Source organism: Petaurus breviceps, unplaced genomic scaffold (assembly GCF_028583685.1).
Source record: "Petaurus breviceps papuanus isolate PSGF00001 unplaced genomic scaffold, PetGlider_PUasm1.0 174, whole genome shotgun sequence".
In the NCBI taxonomy this organism is placed as follows: domain Eukaryota; kingdom Metazoa; phylum Chordata; class Mammalia; order Diprotodontia; family Petauridae; genus Petaurus; species Petaurus breviceps.
Window position 1 is genome coordinate 68722521 of NW_027185761.1, and position 16500 is coordinate 68739020.

The window sequence follows — 16500 nt, forward strand, 5'->3', positions numbered from 1 at the left end:
GACACAGTCAGTAGAGCAGCATCCCTGGAGTCAGGAGGACCTGGGTTCCGATCCGGCCTCAGACACTTCACACACACACACACACACACACACACACACACACACACACACACACGCTATCCATGTGACCTTAGGCAAGTCACTTAATCCCAATTGCCCTACCCCCCCTCCCCCCAAAAGCAAAAATAAAAAAAAACCAAGAAGTTATATTGATGGACCCAGACATAGGAAACATTGAAGGAGACATTAGCTTGGGACTTGGTCTTTGTAGGCTCAGCTAAATTTTGAGCAGAGAAATGAAATCAGTGAATCCATATTCGGCTGTGGTGTGTGGGGGTTAGGAGAACTGGGGATTTTGTTTATTTGAAATATTTCCCCAAAAGCCCCTTTTCTGAAGATACAATGAACATGATCTGTGACCCATCAACTAATAGTTTAGAAATGAAAGTTCCCTTGGAGGATGATGTTTTCTTTTTGATTTTTTTCCCTTCAATTAAAATTTCAAAGGTACTTGTTTAATAGGTCTTGTGTGCAGTCTTCAGAAATGATGTGATCATTGGGGTTACCCTTATAAAGTGTCAGGGTAACTATTGGGCCTGTTCTTCAAGGAGATGGGCTGGGCTGGGGATGGTGGGGAGATAGAGAAAAAGGATCCATCTGTGCAAAAAAAGATTCTAGATATAGCTGCTTTTTTGTGGTAGCAAAAGAACTGGAAATTAAAGGGGTACTCATGATTTGCGAGCAACTGTACAAACTCTGGCGGGTGAAAGTAACGGAATATATTGGGGCTGGGAGAAATTATGAAAGGCGCGGGCAGTTTCACAGAAACCCGGAAGACTTTTGGAATTGGTGCCAAAGGAAATGATCCAACCAGGAGAACGTTTTATCCAATAAGATACATTGTAAAGGCAGGCAGTCGTGCAAGACTTCACAGCCCTGCTCTGTGTCATGACCAAGCACAATTCCAGAGGACCAGTGGAGAAGGAAGCTATGCCAGCTTCTCACAGCAGCCATGGACGCCCTGTGCAAAATGAGTTTTGTGTTTCAGATAAATAAGAAGTTTCAGGTGTCCCTCTAAAAAAGCCGTAGAATAGTATGGAGCTTTAATAACTTCAGTAGTATAAGTGCTGCAAACTAGAAGGCGACATCTCCCCCAGCACCCAGAGGCAGCGTCTGTAGAATTGTCTAGGAGAGAGCACAGGCGACCTGGAATCAGTTGGTAACTGTGTGTTAAAGTGCCAGCTCTGGAAGCCTTGGGAGTGTTTGAGTTGATTGATTTGTGCTGAGAATCATAGAGACTTTATTAAGGAACAAAAACTTGTTCTTTGAAAACAGAACTTCTGTTCGACATTTGTCTGTTAAATAAGATTTGTTTTTTTACAGTTGTAACTTGCAAATGAGTCTTTTCCAGAACAGTGAGGTGCCATAAAATAGTTCCCCCTGACTCGGGGCGTCCAGCCTGAGACTGTAGTGTTGAGATGACCTTGGTGCAGCCCAACCTCCAGGGCTGGGATTGTGTTTTCTGCTTAGGCCATTTCAAGAATCCTGTTTTGTACTTTCTGTGCTCAAGCTGGTTTTTCTCCCATGTTCTGTGCAGTGCAATGGATGGAGGTCTGGCCTTGTAGCCAAGATGACCTGGGTTCAAATCCTGCCTCTGACACAGACTGGCTAGGCAGCCCTGGGCAAGTCACCTACCTTCTCACAAGGTGCTGTCCAGCTTTCCTCAAGGAAGTTCCCTCATCAAGGAGACTCATACAAGAAATCCCAGGTCCAGTTCTCAGTCTGTGTAATATTTAGTAAATTTTTGTTAGAGAATTACTCAGTTTTATTCACAAATTTTTTGCTTTCTTAATCATTTTACCTGAAATTTTAAGTACAAAATTAAAGCTTCAGTAGATAGGAGTTGCACTTTGAGAGACAAAAACATCTCTTGTGTGTGCCTCTGCTGCTCCATCTGTAAAAGATGCGCTGTAAACCTTTCTTTGAAACTCCCCGAGCTGGCCCCGGGGTACTGGGCAGCTGAGGATAAGGGCCAAGTTGCCAGCACCATTTGGGGTCAGGGAAGAGGAAAGCACATTTCCCTGAAGGTCTTAAACACCTGTATTGAAATGATGCTCTTCTCTAAGAAACTTGCAGGCGCTGGGGGTGGGGGTGGGGATGGGATTTGGAGGGGTGACAGAAACTGGGAGGAATCCTCAGGTGCAGTGTTTCCACAGGGGTCATCTCCCCTGGCGTTGGCCTTTTGCCCCTCCTCTGAGCATTACATTTCTAGAATCACTTCTAAGATCTTTCAGGTAACAGGAATGATTGTTTACCGCCAGACAATAAACTGTAACTGCTTGTTTTCATCTTCAGCCATAAAGTTTATGAGAAATCCTTTGTCAGAGGTGCCGTGATTCATGGGACAGAGAGCATCAGCCCTGAGCTTCAGTTTGCTGTAAATCATTCTCCTCCAAGTTGGAGGCAGCTTTCAGGGTCCGGTCTTTTCTACTCATTTGGTTGAATCAGTAATGCGTGCTGCGTGATGACTTCCTGAGAGCTCTGGCTGCCCCAATTCTGACAACGTTTTCCATGGGGGCCTGCCTGTGTGTGGGCTTGACCGTCTCTTCTGAGTTGCTTTGTGATGATCACGGGTTGCTTTTATCTTTCTGTTGATTCCTCATCATTTGTGAAGTTCTTTTTTTCACTTTGATTTTTTTCTTTATTTTTCAAGTGTCAATTTACAGTATCTGGTTTTATGACAAGGACGACTGTCACCGCATAGCCAAGCTCATGGCCAAGTAAGTATCTGCCTTTTTAATTCCGTAGTTGTCCTGACTAATCTATGAGAAATGACTGTTTTCCCTACTGTTGCTTTCTCTCTGGAAGGCACTTTCGGCCATGGTTCTGTTTATAACAAGTTTATTTGAGAGTTGGTGGCTCAAGCTTGAGTCTGAGATGTGTTTTCTCTAGTTCAGGGGCTCACTCTTCACGGTTTTTGTGTTGTGGGCCCCTAAGCTGGGGGGGGGTACTTTTGGGGCCTTTCTCAGAGCAGTGTTTTTAAATGTACAAAATGTAGGATTACAAAAGAAACCAATTCTAGTGAAATAATAAAAAAAATTTTCTTTTGTTGGAGGGAAGAAGGCAAGGCAAATAGGGTTAAGTGACTTGCCCAAGGTCACACAGCTGGTGAGTATGTCAGATGTCTGGTGCCGGATTGGAACTCAGGTCCTCCTGACTCCAGGGCTGGTGCTCTATTCACTGCGCCACTTAACCACCTCTATCAAGATATTTTGTAAGAAAAAGAAAAAAATCAAGTCCATGAACTCCTCCAGGTTAAGAACCCTAGCCACAGAAACTCTTTTACAAAATGGCAGTTAGCTTCCTAGGCTGGCTCATAAAGGCACATTTTAACCCACAGTAATCAGGACGCTGGCTGCCGTTTACTGAGTACTAGAAGGTTAATAAAGCACTTTACTTAAATGATCTCTTTGTTCTCACAACTAGCCTGTGAGGTCAGTGCTAAGTGCAGAAGGTCCATTTTTAAAACCTGGCTAGTGACTTGTTCAGGAATCACACAGTAAGTTTTGGAGGCTAGGTTCCCACTCAAGTCTCCTAGTTCAGTATCCCAGGCTTTTTCTCTTCACCTTGTGGCTAGAACAAATCTGAGTCCTGGGTCCCAGGAACAGGAGTGGAGTTTGATCTTTTCTGGGAGCAGGCATCTCGGTCAGACCTGTCCTCTACCTCCCCATCCCCAATTCCTCTGGGCTCTTGCTTCCTGCCCAGCTGTGGCTCCCTGCTGAGACCAGCCTTCTCCCCCCAATTCTAGATGATTCCACACTAACACATGAATGATTAGCACCATCTCCTTCTCAAAGTTATTTGCATTTAAAAAAGTGACTTGGGAGTGGGCTTGTGGCAAATTTCCTGCATAAGAGAACCAGATGAAACATTGCTCATTAAAGCCCGGTGCTCTGGAGAGACCCCTCAGCCGCTGCCTTCCCTGGACCTGCCCTTCCCCTGCTGGTGTTTGATATTGTTTGTAAACAAGAAGTCTGATGGGCAGACAACCTGGGACAGAACCATCTCATGGAGGTAGCTTCTCCTTTTCACAGCCACCTCTAGCGTCCCACTAAGAGCGTGGCTGTCCTTGCTTCCTGTTTGGCTATTGAGATCGTATGCACACTGAGCTTGCTGGCCTGGGGCCACCCCAGTGAGTCTTTGAAGGTGAGAAACCTGAAAGATCCATGTGTGGATGAGGCATGGCCTGGGTCTGTGTGTGTGATGGGCTACAGTGCATCTGTCTGCAGAAGGAGAAGTGGCCAGTGCCCATCATCCCAGGTGGGGCCTGCCGTCCTGGGCGCGCCATTCCCAACATTCCTCTACAAGATTGTGGCTAGAGCTGAGCAGGCCGGTGTGCTAGAGGTGCAGTGACATCGCCAGGGGCACTACGGTGCTGGGCCCGGACTCGAGTGCTTCCTAGCTGAGTGACCCTGAGCAAGTCACTGTCTCAGTTTCTTCCTCTCTAAAATGGGAATAATAGCAGCACCCGCCTCCCAGGCTGGTTGTGAGGATCAAATGAGACAATGATTGAGACACGCTTAGCACGGTGCCTGGCGCACTGTAGGAAGAAGCCCTTCTCAAGGTCTGAAGCCTGGCCAAGGCAGGGAGAAGCTCCCTGTCCCCACGCTTGGGGCAGTGACCCAGCTCTTGGAGCTGCGAGCTTGATTCTCCCATTACTCTGACTTTCCGCCATTCCAGCCCCGTCTGGGCCCTCTCTGCTCCACATCTCCCCTCAGGGACCTCCGGGGATCAAAGCAGGACTTAGCCAGTTAGTGTAAGGATCTTGATGCTGACGAGGCTGTCAGGGCCAGGCCTGTGAAAATCACTTCTTGGCATGTTGATGATAGCTACAATAGAAGACAAATTCTTGGAATAGGAAACCAGTTTGTTCCAAGATCTTTTAATGAAATGAAAAACCTTTCTCAGTTTATCTCTTCTTGGATCAAATTCAACTTAACTTTTGGAAATCCTCAGGTCCTTGGCATCACAGAGTTGGAGAATGACACAGTCGTACATGCAGAAAGATTGCAGTTGGTCTGATGTTAGGCTTACTCATAACCGCTGCTTTGAATGGGTACCCAAGCAGGCTGTGAGCTCCTGGACACAAGCTGGAAACCTAACAGGGAGCTACGCAGAAAGCTGTGCGTGGAGCCAGAGATGGAGGGCATGGGGACTGTTGTCTTGAGCATTTTTGTCCTTCTTCAGAGAAGAAATCCTGATCGAGGTCATGTCATCAGCACACCTGACCTCCCAGAGGGGCAATCCTGCTGTGTAGGGTCAGTCAGTCATTTCTTGGACCCCTCAGATCTCAGGGTTAGAAGGAGCCTCAGAAACTGTAAAGTCCAGCTGATAGGGAAACAGTCTGTCCAACAAGTCATCCTCTGGCCTTTGCTAGAGGTCTTCCAGGGAAGAGGAGATGTCCCTTCTCCCACTGTGGGCTGCAGGCCCTAAAACTGAGAGGTGCTGCCATCAGGTCCAGGGTTTTGTAGGTTTTCCATTTAGTACTTGGATCTATGATCTCTTTCGGTCCAGTCCAAATTTGTATCAGGCACTAGGCCGACACATACAGAAACTCAGTAGCTCTGTGTTCCCTCTGCCTAGACAGGTTGCATCCCATCAACACTGTCTCATCCTGGGCCTTTTTTTCCATGAATTCTCTGTAGCGGACATACTGAGCACGTGGGAGACCTTTCTTCAGGGTGAAATGTTTCAATAGCAGTGAATACCTTGGACCCTCTATCCACATTGTCACATGTTCCCTGCACAATGGGCCACTTCCTTTTTTCCATCATTTGTTTCCCAGCTCTGCTTCTTTATAGGTTTTAATATAGTGCTTTATAAATAACAATAAATGAGGGGCAGCTAGGTGGCTTAGTGAGTAGAGCACTGGCCCTGGAGTCAGGAGGACCTGAGTTCACATCGGGCCTCAGACACTTAACATTTACTAGCCATGTGACCTTGGGCAAGTCACTTAACCCCAATTGCCCTCCAAAAAGCAAGCAAATGAATAAATGAAATGCATGAATGAATGAATGGATGAATGAAATAATAATAAATGCCAGCCTCTACATGGCAGTTTTAAGGTTTATAAAGCACTTTACATCCATTTTTTCATTTGATCTTGACAACAGCCCTGTGTCGATACTAGTATCATCACCATTTTGCAGATGAGGTAACTGAGCCTGAGAAAGGCTGAGTGAGTGATTCGCCCAGGGCTACACAGCTAGTCAGTGTCTGAGGAAGATTCAGACTCCTAACAAGGGAGTATTTCTCTTGAGTAACGCTGATTCCCAGCAAACTGACCCTTTTATCATTTGCTTCATCCTCAAGCTAGAACTCCATGAGCTGGTTCCGTCCCAGGGTCTCTGCCCATCAGACTCTTCGTTCACAAGTAATAGCAAACACCAGCAGAGCTCAGAGGGGTCACAGAGCCTGCCCAGCACCTGCTGGTAGTAAAGGCCCTCACACGTCCCCTAGATTAGATCCTGTCACAAAGCACATGGACGCTTTTCTCTCTGCCTTTGCTCAAGTAGCCCCTTGGCCAGCCCAGCAGGCCTCAGTCATTCATCTCTGTCCATCTAACTCTGCAGACTGCGCACTGAGGCAGGATCACATGGTGGTGTGGCGACAACCCACACGAATCTCCAGCCGATCTTGGCTCAGACATATCCCAAGCTCTGAAAGCCTTCTCTGTCCTTCCGGCTGGCTCTTCAGCTCAAGGAGCAGGGAGTCAGCAGGGATAGCTTCTTGGGGGAGATTGCTGTGGGCCTAGAGCCCTGGGCTGGCCAGGCAGCCTCGTCTGGGCATCAGCATGAGCCAGTGTTCTCTTACCATGAGGAGGAGGACAGTGAGAGCTTGGATGCTTCGCCTTGCTCGTCCACGCCTCTTGTCAGTGTTGAGTTTAATCCTGATGCTGCCCCCTGCCCTTTTTTCTTTCTCCATCTGTGCTGGCCTCCATGTCAGGCTCTCCTGGTACAGAGCCATTCTGCTCAACAATGTGTGTGTGTGTGGGGGGGTGGTATTTGTTTGTTCTTCAGTTCACTGCAGGGTGTTCCTCGTTTTCCCTTTATCTCCACTGATCCTGTCTAAATTTAGGATTCTTGCTGCCGTTGCACATTGTTTGGTTTGCTTTCAGATCCTCCTGGTGAAAAGAAGATACATAAGTGGAAAGCTTTACACATATATTTATTTCTTACTCCTTAAAAAGATAGCCACGTGTCAGTTCTGTTTTTATAGCTTACCAAATGTGAAATGGGTTTGTACCATTCTAAATGCATTGCTCGGTTAGACTTGCCTCCTTCCAAGGTTGTGCCTCCAAGATGTTCATAGGGCAGATCATACAGCTGACGAACACTTTTAAATTCTTGTTTTTAGAGTGGTAGAACAGGAAACCCAAAGGTGCCAGCGGACTGCTAGTGACAGACAGAGCCCCACCCGAGCCAATGGACACCATGAAAAGAGACCCATTGACATCCTGGAGATGCTGAGTAAGGCCAAGGACGAGTATGAGCGAGTGAGTCCTGGGCTAGACAGTAGGACGTGGGCAGGATGGGCTTGGGAAGAGGAGGTGGAGACAAGAAAGCCCAGGAGCTGCTTGGGGTTTTATTAGCAGCATGAGTGTTTCTGCATATTCAGATGTTCTCTTCACAGAAAATAATACATTATTTTTCTCAAATGAATTTTCACACACACAAACATCATAACTAATGGCTTGTTTATTTTAAATACAAAATTGTTTTATTTTTAAACTGTTGTTTTGTGCCAGTAGGAAAGTTGTGTGGCGCACCTACCAGACTTCTGTGACTTTGGTCTTTTTAATTTTAAGACAACAGAAATAATTTGCCTATAAGAAAAACTAATTAGATTCTACCATTACTTGCCACAAATGGTAGTAGTTTAAAGATCCTTGGGATTAAAATTGCTTATTCAAAGAACATTTAAAACTTCTGTTAATTCTTTAAAAGCTATAACTGTAAGTCGTCTTGTGGTCGCATGGAGCTGGACGGTGACAGACCAGTGGGGGGGTGACAGTGGGGAAATTTGAAGTTTCTCTTCATTTTTCTGAGGGATGATTGGAGTTACCAGATCTTGCCACACTAATGCATGGGAGAAAGTTGCCTCCCTGAGCGCTCAAGAGCTTTGTGCTTGTTAATATAACATCCAGCCTCCCTACAGCCCTTGGAGATTGAAAAGTGCTTCATGTGTGATCATTTTATCTTCACAGTAATCCTGTCAGGTCTGCTCTCTTTATCCCAGTTTTTCCAATGTGGAAACTCAGAGAGAAATGAATTGACAGCTAGTAAAGGTCTGAGGCTGGATTTGAATTCTTGTCTTCCTGGCTACACGTAGCTCTAACCCCTGGGCCACCTACGTCTCTGAAGAAGGCCAGGCAAAAGATTGTGAGCCTCTTAATGTGCTCCCCCTTTGTCCCCAGCCCTAGTCCTATGTGAGGGCTGCCCTTCACGAGCCGGCTTTAGCTTTGGGGAAGGGCTGATGGTTTGCTTCCCACTGTGATAACAATTAAAGGCTTTATAGCTTCAGTGGAATTAAATGCAAAGACTCATTTCTCTTTCTCCACTTTCTGTATTGTGCCATGGGTTACCTGAGCTTCCCTGCACACTGGCAAGGGTAGAGAACATTTGAGGACACTCGTTTTCCACACTCGAGGGTCCACATCACATGCTGGAACACCAAAGCCCTTGGTTTTGCTGGATGATGGCCTAGAAACATCGCCTTAGTTTGTTCCTAGAAGCCTCAAGCGTGCGGCAGAACGAGCCTGAGCCCGCTCCCTCAACTGGCCCCTTCTCCCGCAGACAGGACTCGGACCTGTGTTCATCCACAAAGGCCGGAAAGTTTTCTCCACTCCACCTCCAGCGGGAATTTTAACCCTGGATGACAACTTCCACTTCCCTCACTGGCAGCAGTAGCATTGCTCCGTTGGGCTAGAAGTGCTTTGAAAGCTATGAGATTTCCTCAGGGGCTCTGTTCCCTTCACAGTGTGGTCTGCAGCCCATCCATGTTTTCCAAGTCAATGATAGCCCCCAGCAGGCTAAGCCTCCAGTGCCAGGCCTCCAGGTCTTCAGGATGAAGGCCTTATTTACTTGGTAAGCCCTGCTCACATTTACCCTTCATTGTCCTCACTCTCTCCAACTCAGAAGCCCAGCCGGGCACGAGTAACATGAGTCTCTGCTCTGGCAAGAATGCTGAACCATGAAACTAGCCTTAGCAGTTTTGTAGAGGGTGGTGAGCAAACAGCAGCAGCGGAAAGCCTTTGGCTTTAGCCTACTAAATCATCTTCAGAGTCTTCCTGAGACAATTCAGAGGGAAGCAGTTCCGTTTCCTAGCAGCGCTGGTGGACTGTCCAGGTCTCACGGACATATAACAGTGAGGTCAGCACCACGGCTCTGGTGGCCTTCAGTCTAAGGCCTCTTGTCTCCCACACTTTCCCTCTGGCAGTGCATGCATCAGCCTCGTCACCTATGTGTCTGTCCCTGGAGAGTACACTGCCAGGGTGAGTGAACTTACTGACTACAGCATCCACGGTCTCTCCATTAGTTGTCACTGATGGCTCCACATGTGGCTGGTGTGGTGCTGGCAGCTGGAGAACCTCTGTTTGCTTGCTTCATTGTTGGACCAGAATTAGCAGGAGCAGCAGAGAATCCATCAGTCCATTCTCCGTTCCGTCTCAGCCTCTGAGGATTCAGTGACCGTGTGTGGCCAGATAAGGCACCAGACACTGAGGGCCTCTCTGAGGCTGAACTGCCAAGCATTCAGACTCTACTACAGAGGGTGCAGCCCAGCGGACTGGCCAAGCAGTCCAAAGACCAAACACATGAACACCTAGAGACCATTTTATGGAGAGATAACACAAAGCAAGCTCTCGCACAGAAGTCAGAAGAAGTGGGGCAGGGACACTCCCAAGATCTCTCAGAAGAACTCTGGTGTGGATTGTGAGGCATGGGAGAAGCTGGGACAGGACTATATGGCATGCCTGTGTCAAAGAAGGCGCGACACTCTGTGAGCAAAGCAGAATCATCACAGCACAAAGGAAATGGGAGGTGCACAAATCCAGAGACATCTGTATCTTAGATCCAAACAGACTGTTTGTTCCTGTAAAGCCATGCACAAGCAGCTTTCTAGAGGACCGCTGCCCTGAACAGCTGTCAAGGTTCTGATTACATAGTATAGCGAGCTCTCTATTCAATAACAAACCAGAGCGAAACATTCATAGAAAATCAAAATACAGCATTCACCATGTCACAACTCAACAACTTATGACTAAAATGGCCATATAGTTTTAAACAAACTACATTCATTTAGTCAATCACAAAATCCTTCATTCAATCTCAAAATGCAAAAGTCAAAGTTCTCCACCCGTAGGTCACAGTAAATCATAATCTTCTCAGTCAATACAAGTATCCAAGTAAAGCCTTCTTTCAGCTTGACTTGAGGCTGCCTCTCAGCTTCCATGGTTCCTCTTCCATGGTCCCAGCTCCAGCTGTCACCTGGGTTCAAAGGCAGGCAGCTCCCAGTTCCTGTTCCATATTGAAGTTCACAGTGTCCAGTCCACCCCAAGTCCTTCATAGTTCCTTTTTCTGGGAAGACAAAGCTTGACAGAGCCACAATAATATTCATGCACATTGCCAGCACCATCATTAATTCATTATCTGCCTGTGAAATCAACTCAGACCCACCAACAAGGTCTGAGAACTCAACTCAGATCAACATAGAAATCAACACAGACTCATAAACAAGGCCCAAGAGGTCAGCACAAATCATCAGTAAAGTCCCAGGGCCTCCAAAACCCTCCTCCAGGACTTCTGTAAACATACAACCAGAAAATCCTCCCTCAGGGCTTTCAGTGAGGTCCCAGGGCTTCTGTACAAAGTATCACAAACAAACATCAACACAGACAGAGAGTGCCAGAATACCACAAGTTTTCTCCTTGGTTCTGCCACCACAAGAGTCCTCTTCTCAGTTCTGCTCTCTCTAGCCTGGGCCTCTCCTTATATATGGTCATTAGCTCCTCCCTTTCCTGTTGCAGGAGTTCATGAGTTCTAGGGTTCACAAGTTGTGGGGTTCACATGTTCTGTTTCTTAACAGATTGATACAAGGCTCAAAAGAAAATTGAACTGAAACAAGGTGTTAATTCAGTCGCTGAAACAAGGTGTGAACTGCTTCTGTGTTAGAGCCTTCTGAGCTCAGGATGGACTGGTCAGTCACAGCTGAACACACTGTGCTCCAGCATCATGATACTGTTGACCCTCTTCAGGTATGAAGGAGGAACAACCGAATTATAATATTGCTAAAGAAAACCAAGGGTCAAGAAGAAAATATGTGCTTTTTCCTTCTGGGAAAAAAATGTAACTTTGAGAAGTATCTATTCTAAGGAAAATTACTCCCAAAATGTAGACTGCATGAAAGGTTTCCTGGGGTTATGGTAAAACAAAACTCTTGGAGGATTGGTTGAATCTGACATTTACTTAATAATGTACTCCAGAAATATTTATAGCAACTCTTTTTGTGGTGGTTAAGAATTGGAAATCGATCCAGCCTCAGACACTTAGCACAAAAACTAGCCGTGTGACCTCGGGCAAGTCACTTAACCCCAATTGCCCTCCAAAACGTTAAAAAAAAAATTGGAAATCAAGGGGATACCCATCAGTTAGGGAATGGCTGCACAACCTGTGGTATATGATTGCAATGGAATATTATTGTGCTATAAGAAATGATGAACCGGTGGATTTCAGAAAAACCTGGAAAACTTACATGAACCAACGCTAAGTGAAGTGAGCAGAACCAGGAGAACACTGTACACAGTAACAGCAACATTGTACGATGTTCCACTGTGAATGACACCTGACGTCTGAGTACAGACTGAAGCAGGCTGGTTCACTTTCTTTTTGTTGTTGCCGGAGTCTTATACAGAATGAATAATATGGTGATGGTTTACATGATTGCACATGTGTAACCTACATTGGATTACTTACCATCTCAGGGAGGAGGGAGGGGAGGAAGGAATAGAATTTAGAACTCAAAAACTTTTTTAAAAAGTTAAAAAAATTGTTTTTACATGTAATTGGGGGGAGGAGAATAAAATATAAAAAATGACTTTCTTGTGTGCCTCTCCCCCCAAAAAAGTTGTACTCCTAATTTTTGAAACCACTTCTATTTTAATAGTAGAATAAGTGTCACCTCCTTGAAGGAGAGTTGTCATTGTCAGAGTAGGCCTGTCATCTTGATTACTGCTACAGCACATGAAAGTAGTAGGTGCCGCCTGAATCTGTATTTTTTGATAGGAGAGAAAAACCCTTCTCTGTCCATGACATTGTGGGGTCTCCTCTCCTGCCCAGAGGAGACGGGCAGTGGAGAGAGGATAAGGAGGGAGGTCTAGAAAAGCCGTGGTGATGTGATGAAATCTAGACTTCTAAAGGAGTTTAGTCCTTCAGATAGTCTGTATGAGGAAATCAGCAAACATTCCAACTTTGAATGAATTGGAGACATGATCTGAAAAGATCCTTTACCCTCTGACCTGCCTGATTTAATACCTTTTATTTTGTTGGCTAACTCATCCTCTCCCTCGAGTAGGTGAGCCTTAGCAAACAGAAAGATAGCCAGCATCACTACCCTTTGTAGTGCTTCGCCTTCCTTCCTGAACATGGGAACAGAAGCCCCAGACCCAGGTCATCTCCTATGTTGTGGCGAGTCTCTGAATAGTGTCTTCCTCAGTGGCACTCGATTCTAGACCTTCATTCTCTGCTGATAGCTGAGGACAGCATGTAGGTGTGACCATGGGTTTGTTGAAATGATCAGGTACTCTAAAGACTGAGACTGGAAAATGCCATAGCTTCTTCAGTACCTGTCTTCAGAGAAAGGTCAACATAATCTAGATTGTGTGGGCAGAAAAATCACATGTCTTTGCTTTCCCCAACTTCTGCTTGAGCCCCTGCCACTGTTGAACCTCATAGTAATTGATGCTATATTTGTACAGGAGCAAGAAGAGGTTTAGATGGCTTCTTTCTTAGATGGTTATCTAGGGCACTGGATTTTCTCCCCAGAATTAGCATTATGATTTGGAGGCTACCTTGAGTTTTAAATGGTTGTAACAACAGAGAGCATAAGGTCTGAAAGGTCCTTCCAAACTGAAGAGGCTTTGAATATGAGCCCAGTGACTGATGGAGTGTCTCTCACCCCAAACCCCACCTTCCCAGGTTGGAGGCCTCAGGGAACAAAGCTTTGGGGCCACAAGTGAGAGCAGGCATAGAAGGCTTGGTTCTCCCATAGTCATGGGAGTGCCCTCATGGATGAACTCTACCATCCTCAGACAATTAGAGCAGTCCCTTTGTCAAGACTGCCTCTGGTGTTTTCCCATTAGAGGTCGAAGGTCTAACACTTGCTTCAATTGTTTCTGTTTGGGGCATGTGTCTCCAAAATGAACCCAGACAGCTGAAAATAGACTCAGATTCCTTACTGATAGTTTTTCACTCCATTTCCAGTTGTTGCACTTTAAAAATAAAGTTCTTTTAAAGAGATTGTCAAATTACTGTTGTAGAGAGGAGGCAGATAAGGGAGGAAGAGAGAAAATTTGAAGTTCAAATTTTTTTTTAAATGAATGTTTATAATTGTCTTTATATGTGACTTGGGGAAAAATAAAATATTATTTTTTTAAAAAAGAATGTCGGAGAACAAGCATGTTTTGGTCTTTATCTTGTCTTTAACAGATATTTTTAAAATCCCATGTAAACGGGCTGTAACAAGTGGAGATATGCTAGTGATTCTGGAAAGTTTTTTATTGAACTACATTAACTGAAGTGTGATCATGGTTTTTCCATTACTACAAATAAAGAACAAATGAATAGAGTAAATTATTGCAGACTTTTTTTTTTTAAAGCAATCGGGTTTAAGTAACTTGCTCAAGGTTACACGGCCAGGTATTTCTGGGTGGATGCTTAGTGTTTGAGCCTGGATTCGATCTCCAGGTCATTCCGACACTGGAGCCGGTCTTCTTACTTGCTGTGCTACCTGGTTGCCCCAACATTTTATTTTCTAAGGCAAATCCTCCTACAAATGATTGTTTTCGCGCACACAGGAAATAAGGGCTTTTAAGTTTTCTTCATAATTAAATATAGCAGCTTTCTTATTCCCAAATGCTGTTTGGAGAGCTCCTGTGGAAAATTGGGTCAACATACTTATACAGTGATTTTTTTCTTTTTTTAAAGAATCAAATTACAGACTCAACTATCTCAAGCCCTGGGTTACAACCAAGTACTCGCCTCACAAACCCAGGCAGTGCTGAGGAGACATCAGAAGAAACATCCCCGGGATTACAGACACAGGAGAAGGTGGGTCTGCCTAGAGTTAGAACTTGTTCCCCAGAGAGGCAGAATAAGCAATATTGTGCAAGAATCAGAGCCTAGGGGCCCCTGAGTGGCCCAGTGAATAGAGTATGGGCCCTGGAGTCAGGAGGACCTGTGTTCAGATGCAACATCAGACACTTATTAGCAGTGTGTCCCTAGACATGTAACTTACCCCTGATTGTCTCACCACACCACACCCAGATCAGACTCTGATAGGTATGGGTTACTATCTATATGTCTTCTATATATTCATGGGCACAGAGTTCTAAGTCGCTGATCCTTCCCAATATCAATCCAAGGTCTCAGATGAATATGCTGTGCTGCAGAAACAAAGAAGCTAGAGATGGGGGCCACACCTAAGATTTCATTGGTGAGGAAAACTCCCAGGTAAGGAAACTCCTTCTACCAATGCAGGTTGGCACCCTCTCCTGGCCTTAAGAAACTTAATGACTTCCTCCCATGTGTGTCAGAGGGAAGACTTGAACTCAGGGCCTGCAACTCTTAGGCTACCTTTCTGCACTGTGGTACTGCCTCTCAGATAAACAAGTGCTTCTCCTGATTTTTATAGACTTTTAATTGGTTTGAGGCAGGCTACTGTTGTGGATAGAGAGGCTGGCCTCAAATCCAAGAAGACATGAGTTCTAGTCACCCCCCGACCCATTCAGGCTCAGTGACCCTAGGGAAGTCCCTTAGTGCTCCAAGATTGTAAGTTGTAAGCCTGCCTTGGTAGAGGAGTTTCCAGGTGCTGCCCCAGCCCTGTTCCTTGAGGTGGTCCTGCGTTACAGCCTGACCTGGCACTTTGTGGGTTTCCCTGGAGAGGTGGGACCTTTAATAGATGTACAAGCTAAGAGAGCATCTCTCGATGGATTTTCCTAAATGCTCTGCATCCTGTTATAACTGACTGGACTAAGAGTGGAGTAAAAGGGTTGTTCGTTTTTAATTCTGTCCCTGAGTCCACACTCATACCATCTTCTGGTGTGCGGATGTATGCTTTCTGTCCAAAGCTTGGAGGTCCCACTGGGGTCATCATAAAGCATATTTCTTTAGTGAGATGAAGCTTGAAATTATCCCTGTGCTGTACTAAGCAGATGAACTAGGTCACCGTGCCATCTAGTGGGAGAGAAGGCATAACGGCCAAGAAAACCACCCATTAGCTTCATGGTTTACTCTGTCGAGTTCCCTCCCTAGGGGGCTGCTGGCCTGGCCTGATGGGCAGGTAGAAAAAGAGAAAAAAGGGTGGTCGTGGAGAGAGTGAGGCTTGCTTTGTGTCGGGATGGTGCCTTTGGTGGAGAGAACATGGGTGTGGCATTTAATATTAATAGACTAAATCCCCAGTGCAGCCATGGAATGCATCAAAGAGATGAGAAAGGAACAGAGGGGACAAGCTTGGTGTTCACATCTTCTTTAATTATTGCTCCAGATGATTGACATTACTCTATTTGAAGCTGTTTCATAGTTCTGACATCCAATTCTGACTCTGCAGCTATGACTCCTTCCGTGAAATGACCTTCAAACACCACTTCAGTACTTCCTAAGAAAGTTACTGACTGGCAGCCCTGGTGGTGAGAAGCCTGTGCTGCCCTCCGGGCTGGGGCTAAGTCCACAGGGGGCATGCGGCCTCCGAGGCAGAGGTCCTTGGCCTTGGCAGGAGTTGGCAGATTCTGCTCTGTATCCCATAGCCTTCATCATCCCTTTGATGCCTGGTACAGGAGAATGAGTGCTGGGTTGAGAGTGAAGGGAAACAGGTTCAGATCCAGGCTCCGCTGGTCACTCACTGCCTGGGTAGTTTGAAATCTTGGCTCTTACTTGTAAAATGAGGGGTTGGAGCTGACAGTTCCTCAGACCCTTCCAGGTCCGAATCTTGGGCTCTCAACTTAGCTCAAAGAAAGAGACTGAGAAGAGTCCTTGGTTGGCCTTCAGCTCCCCCAGCCAGAGAAGCAGATAGCTTGATTCATCGTCCCCTTCTAGCAGTGCCTACAGTCAGTCAGATGTTTCAGCAACTGGTGTGATTATGACCTAGAGTCAACTTTTAATTTGTTGGGGCGGCTAGGTGACGCAGTAAGTAAAGCGCCAGCCCTGGAGTGAGGAGGACCTGGGTTCA

At 45.9% G+C, this 16500-nt stretch overlaps 2 protein-coding genes across 2 annotated transcripts in view; both read left to right on the plus strand.

Annotated features, from left to right (window-relative positions):
* Positions 1-16500, plus strand: part of TKT (transketolase) — a 495005-nt gene that overhangs the window by 401179 nt on the left and 77326 nt on the right. The window lies entirely within an intron of this gene.
* DCP1A (decapping mRNA 1A) overlaps positions 1-16500 on the plus strand; it is a 45814-nt gene that overhangs the window by 17375 nt on the left and 11939 nt on the right. The window contains exons 4-6 of the mRNA XM_069084373.1: positions 2714-2780; positions 7417-7555; positions 14262-14384. Coding sequence (XP_068940474.1) covers positions 2714-2780; positions 7417-7555; positions 14262-14384 — 329 coding nt within the window. The remainder of the gene's footprint in view (positions 1-2713; positions 2781-7416; positions 7556-14261; positions 14385-16500) is intronic.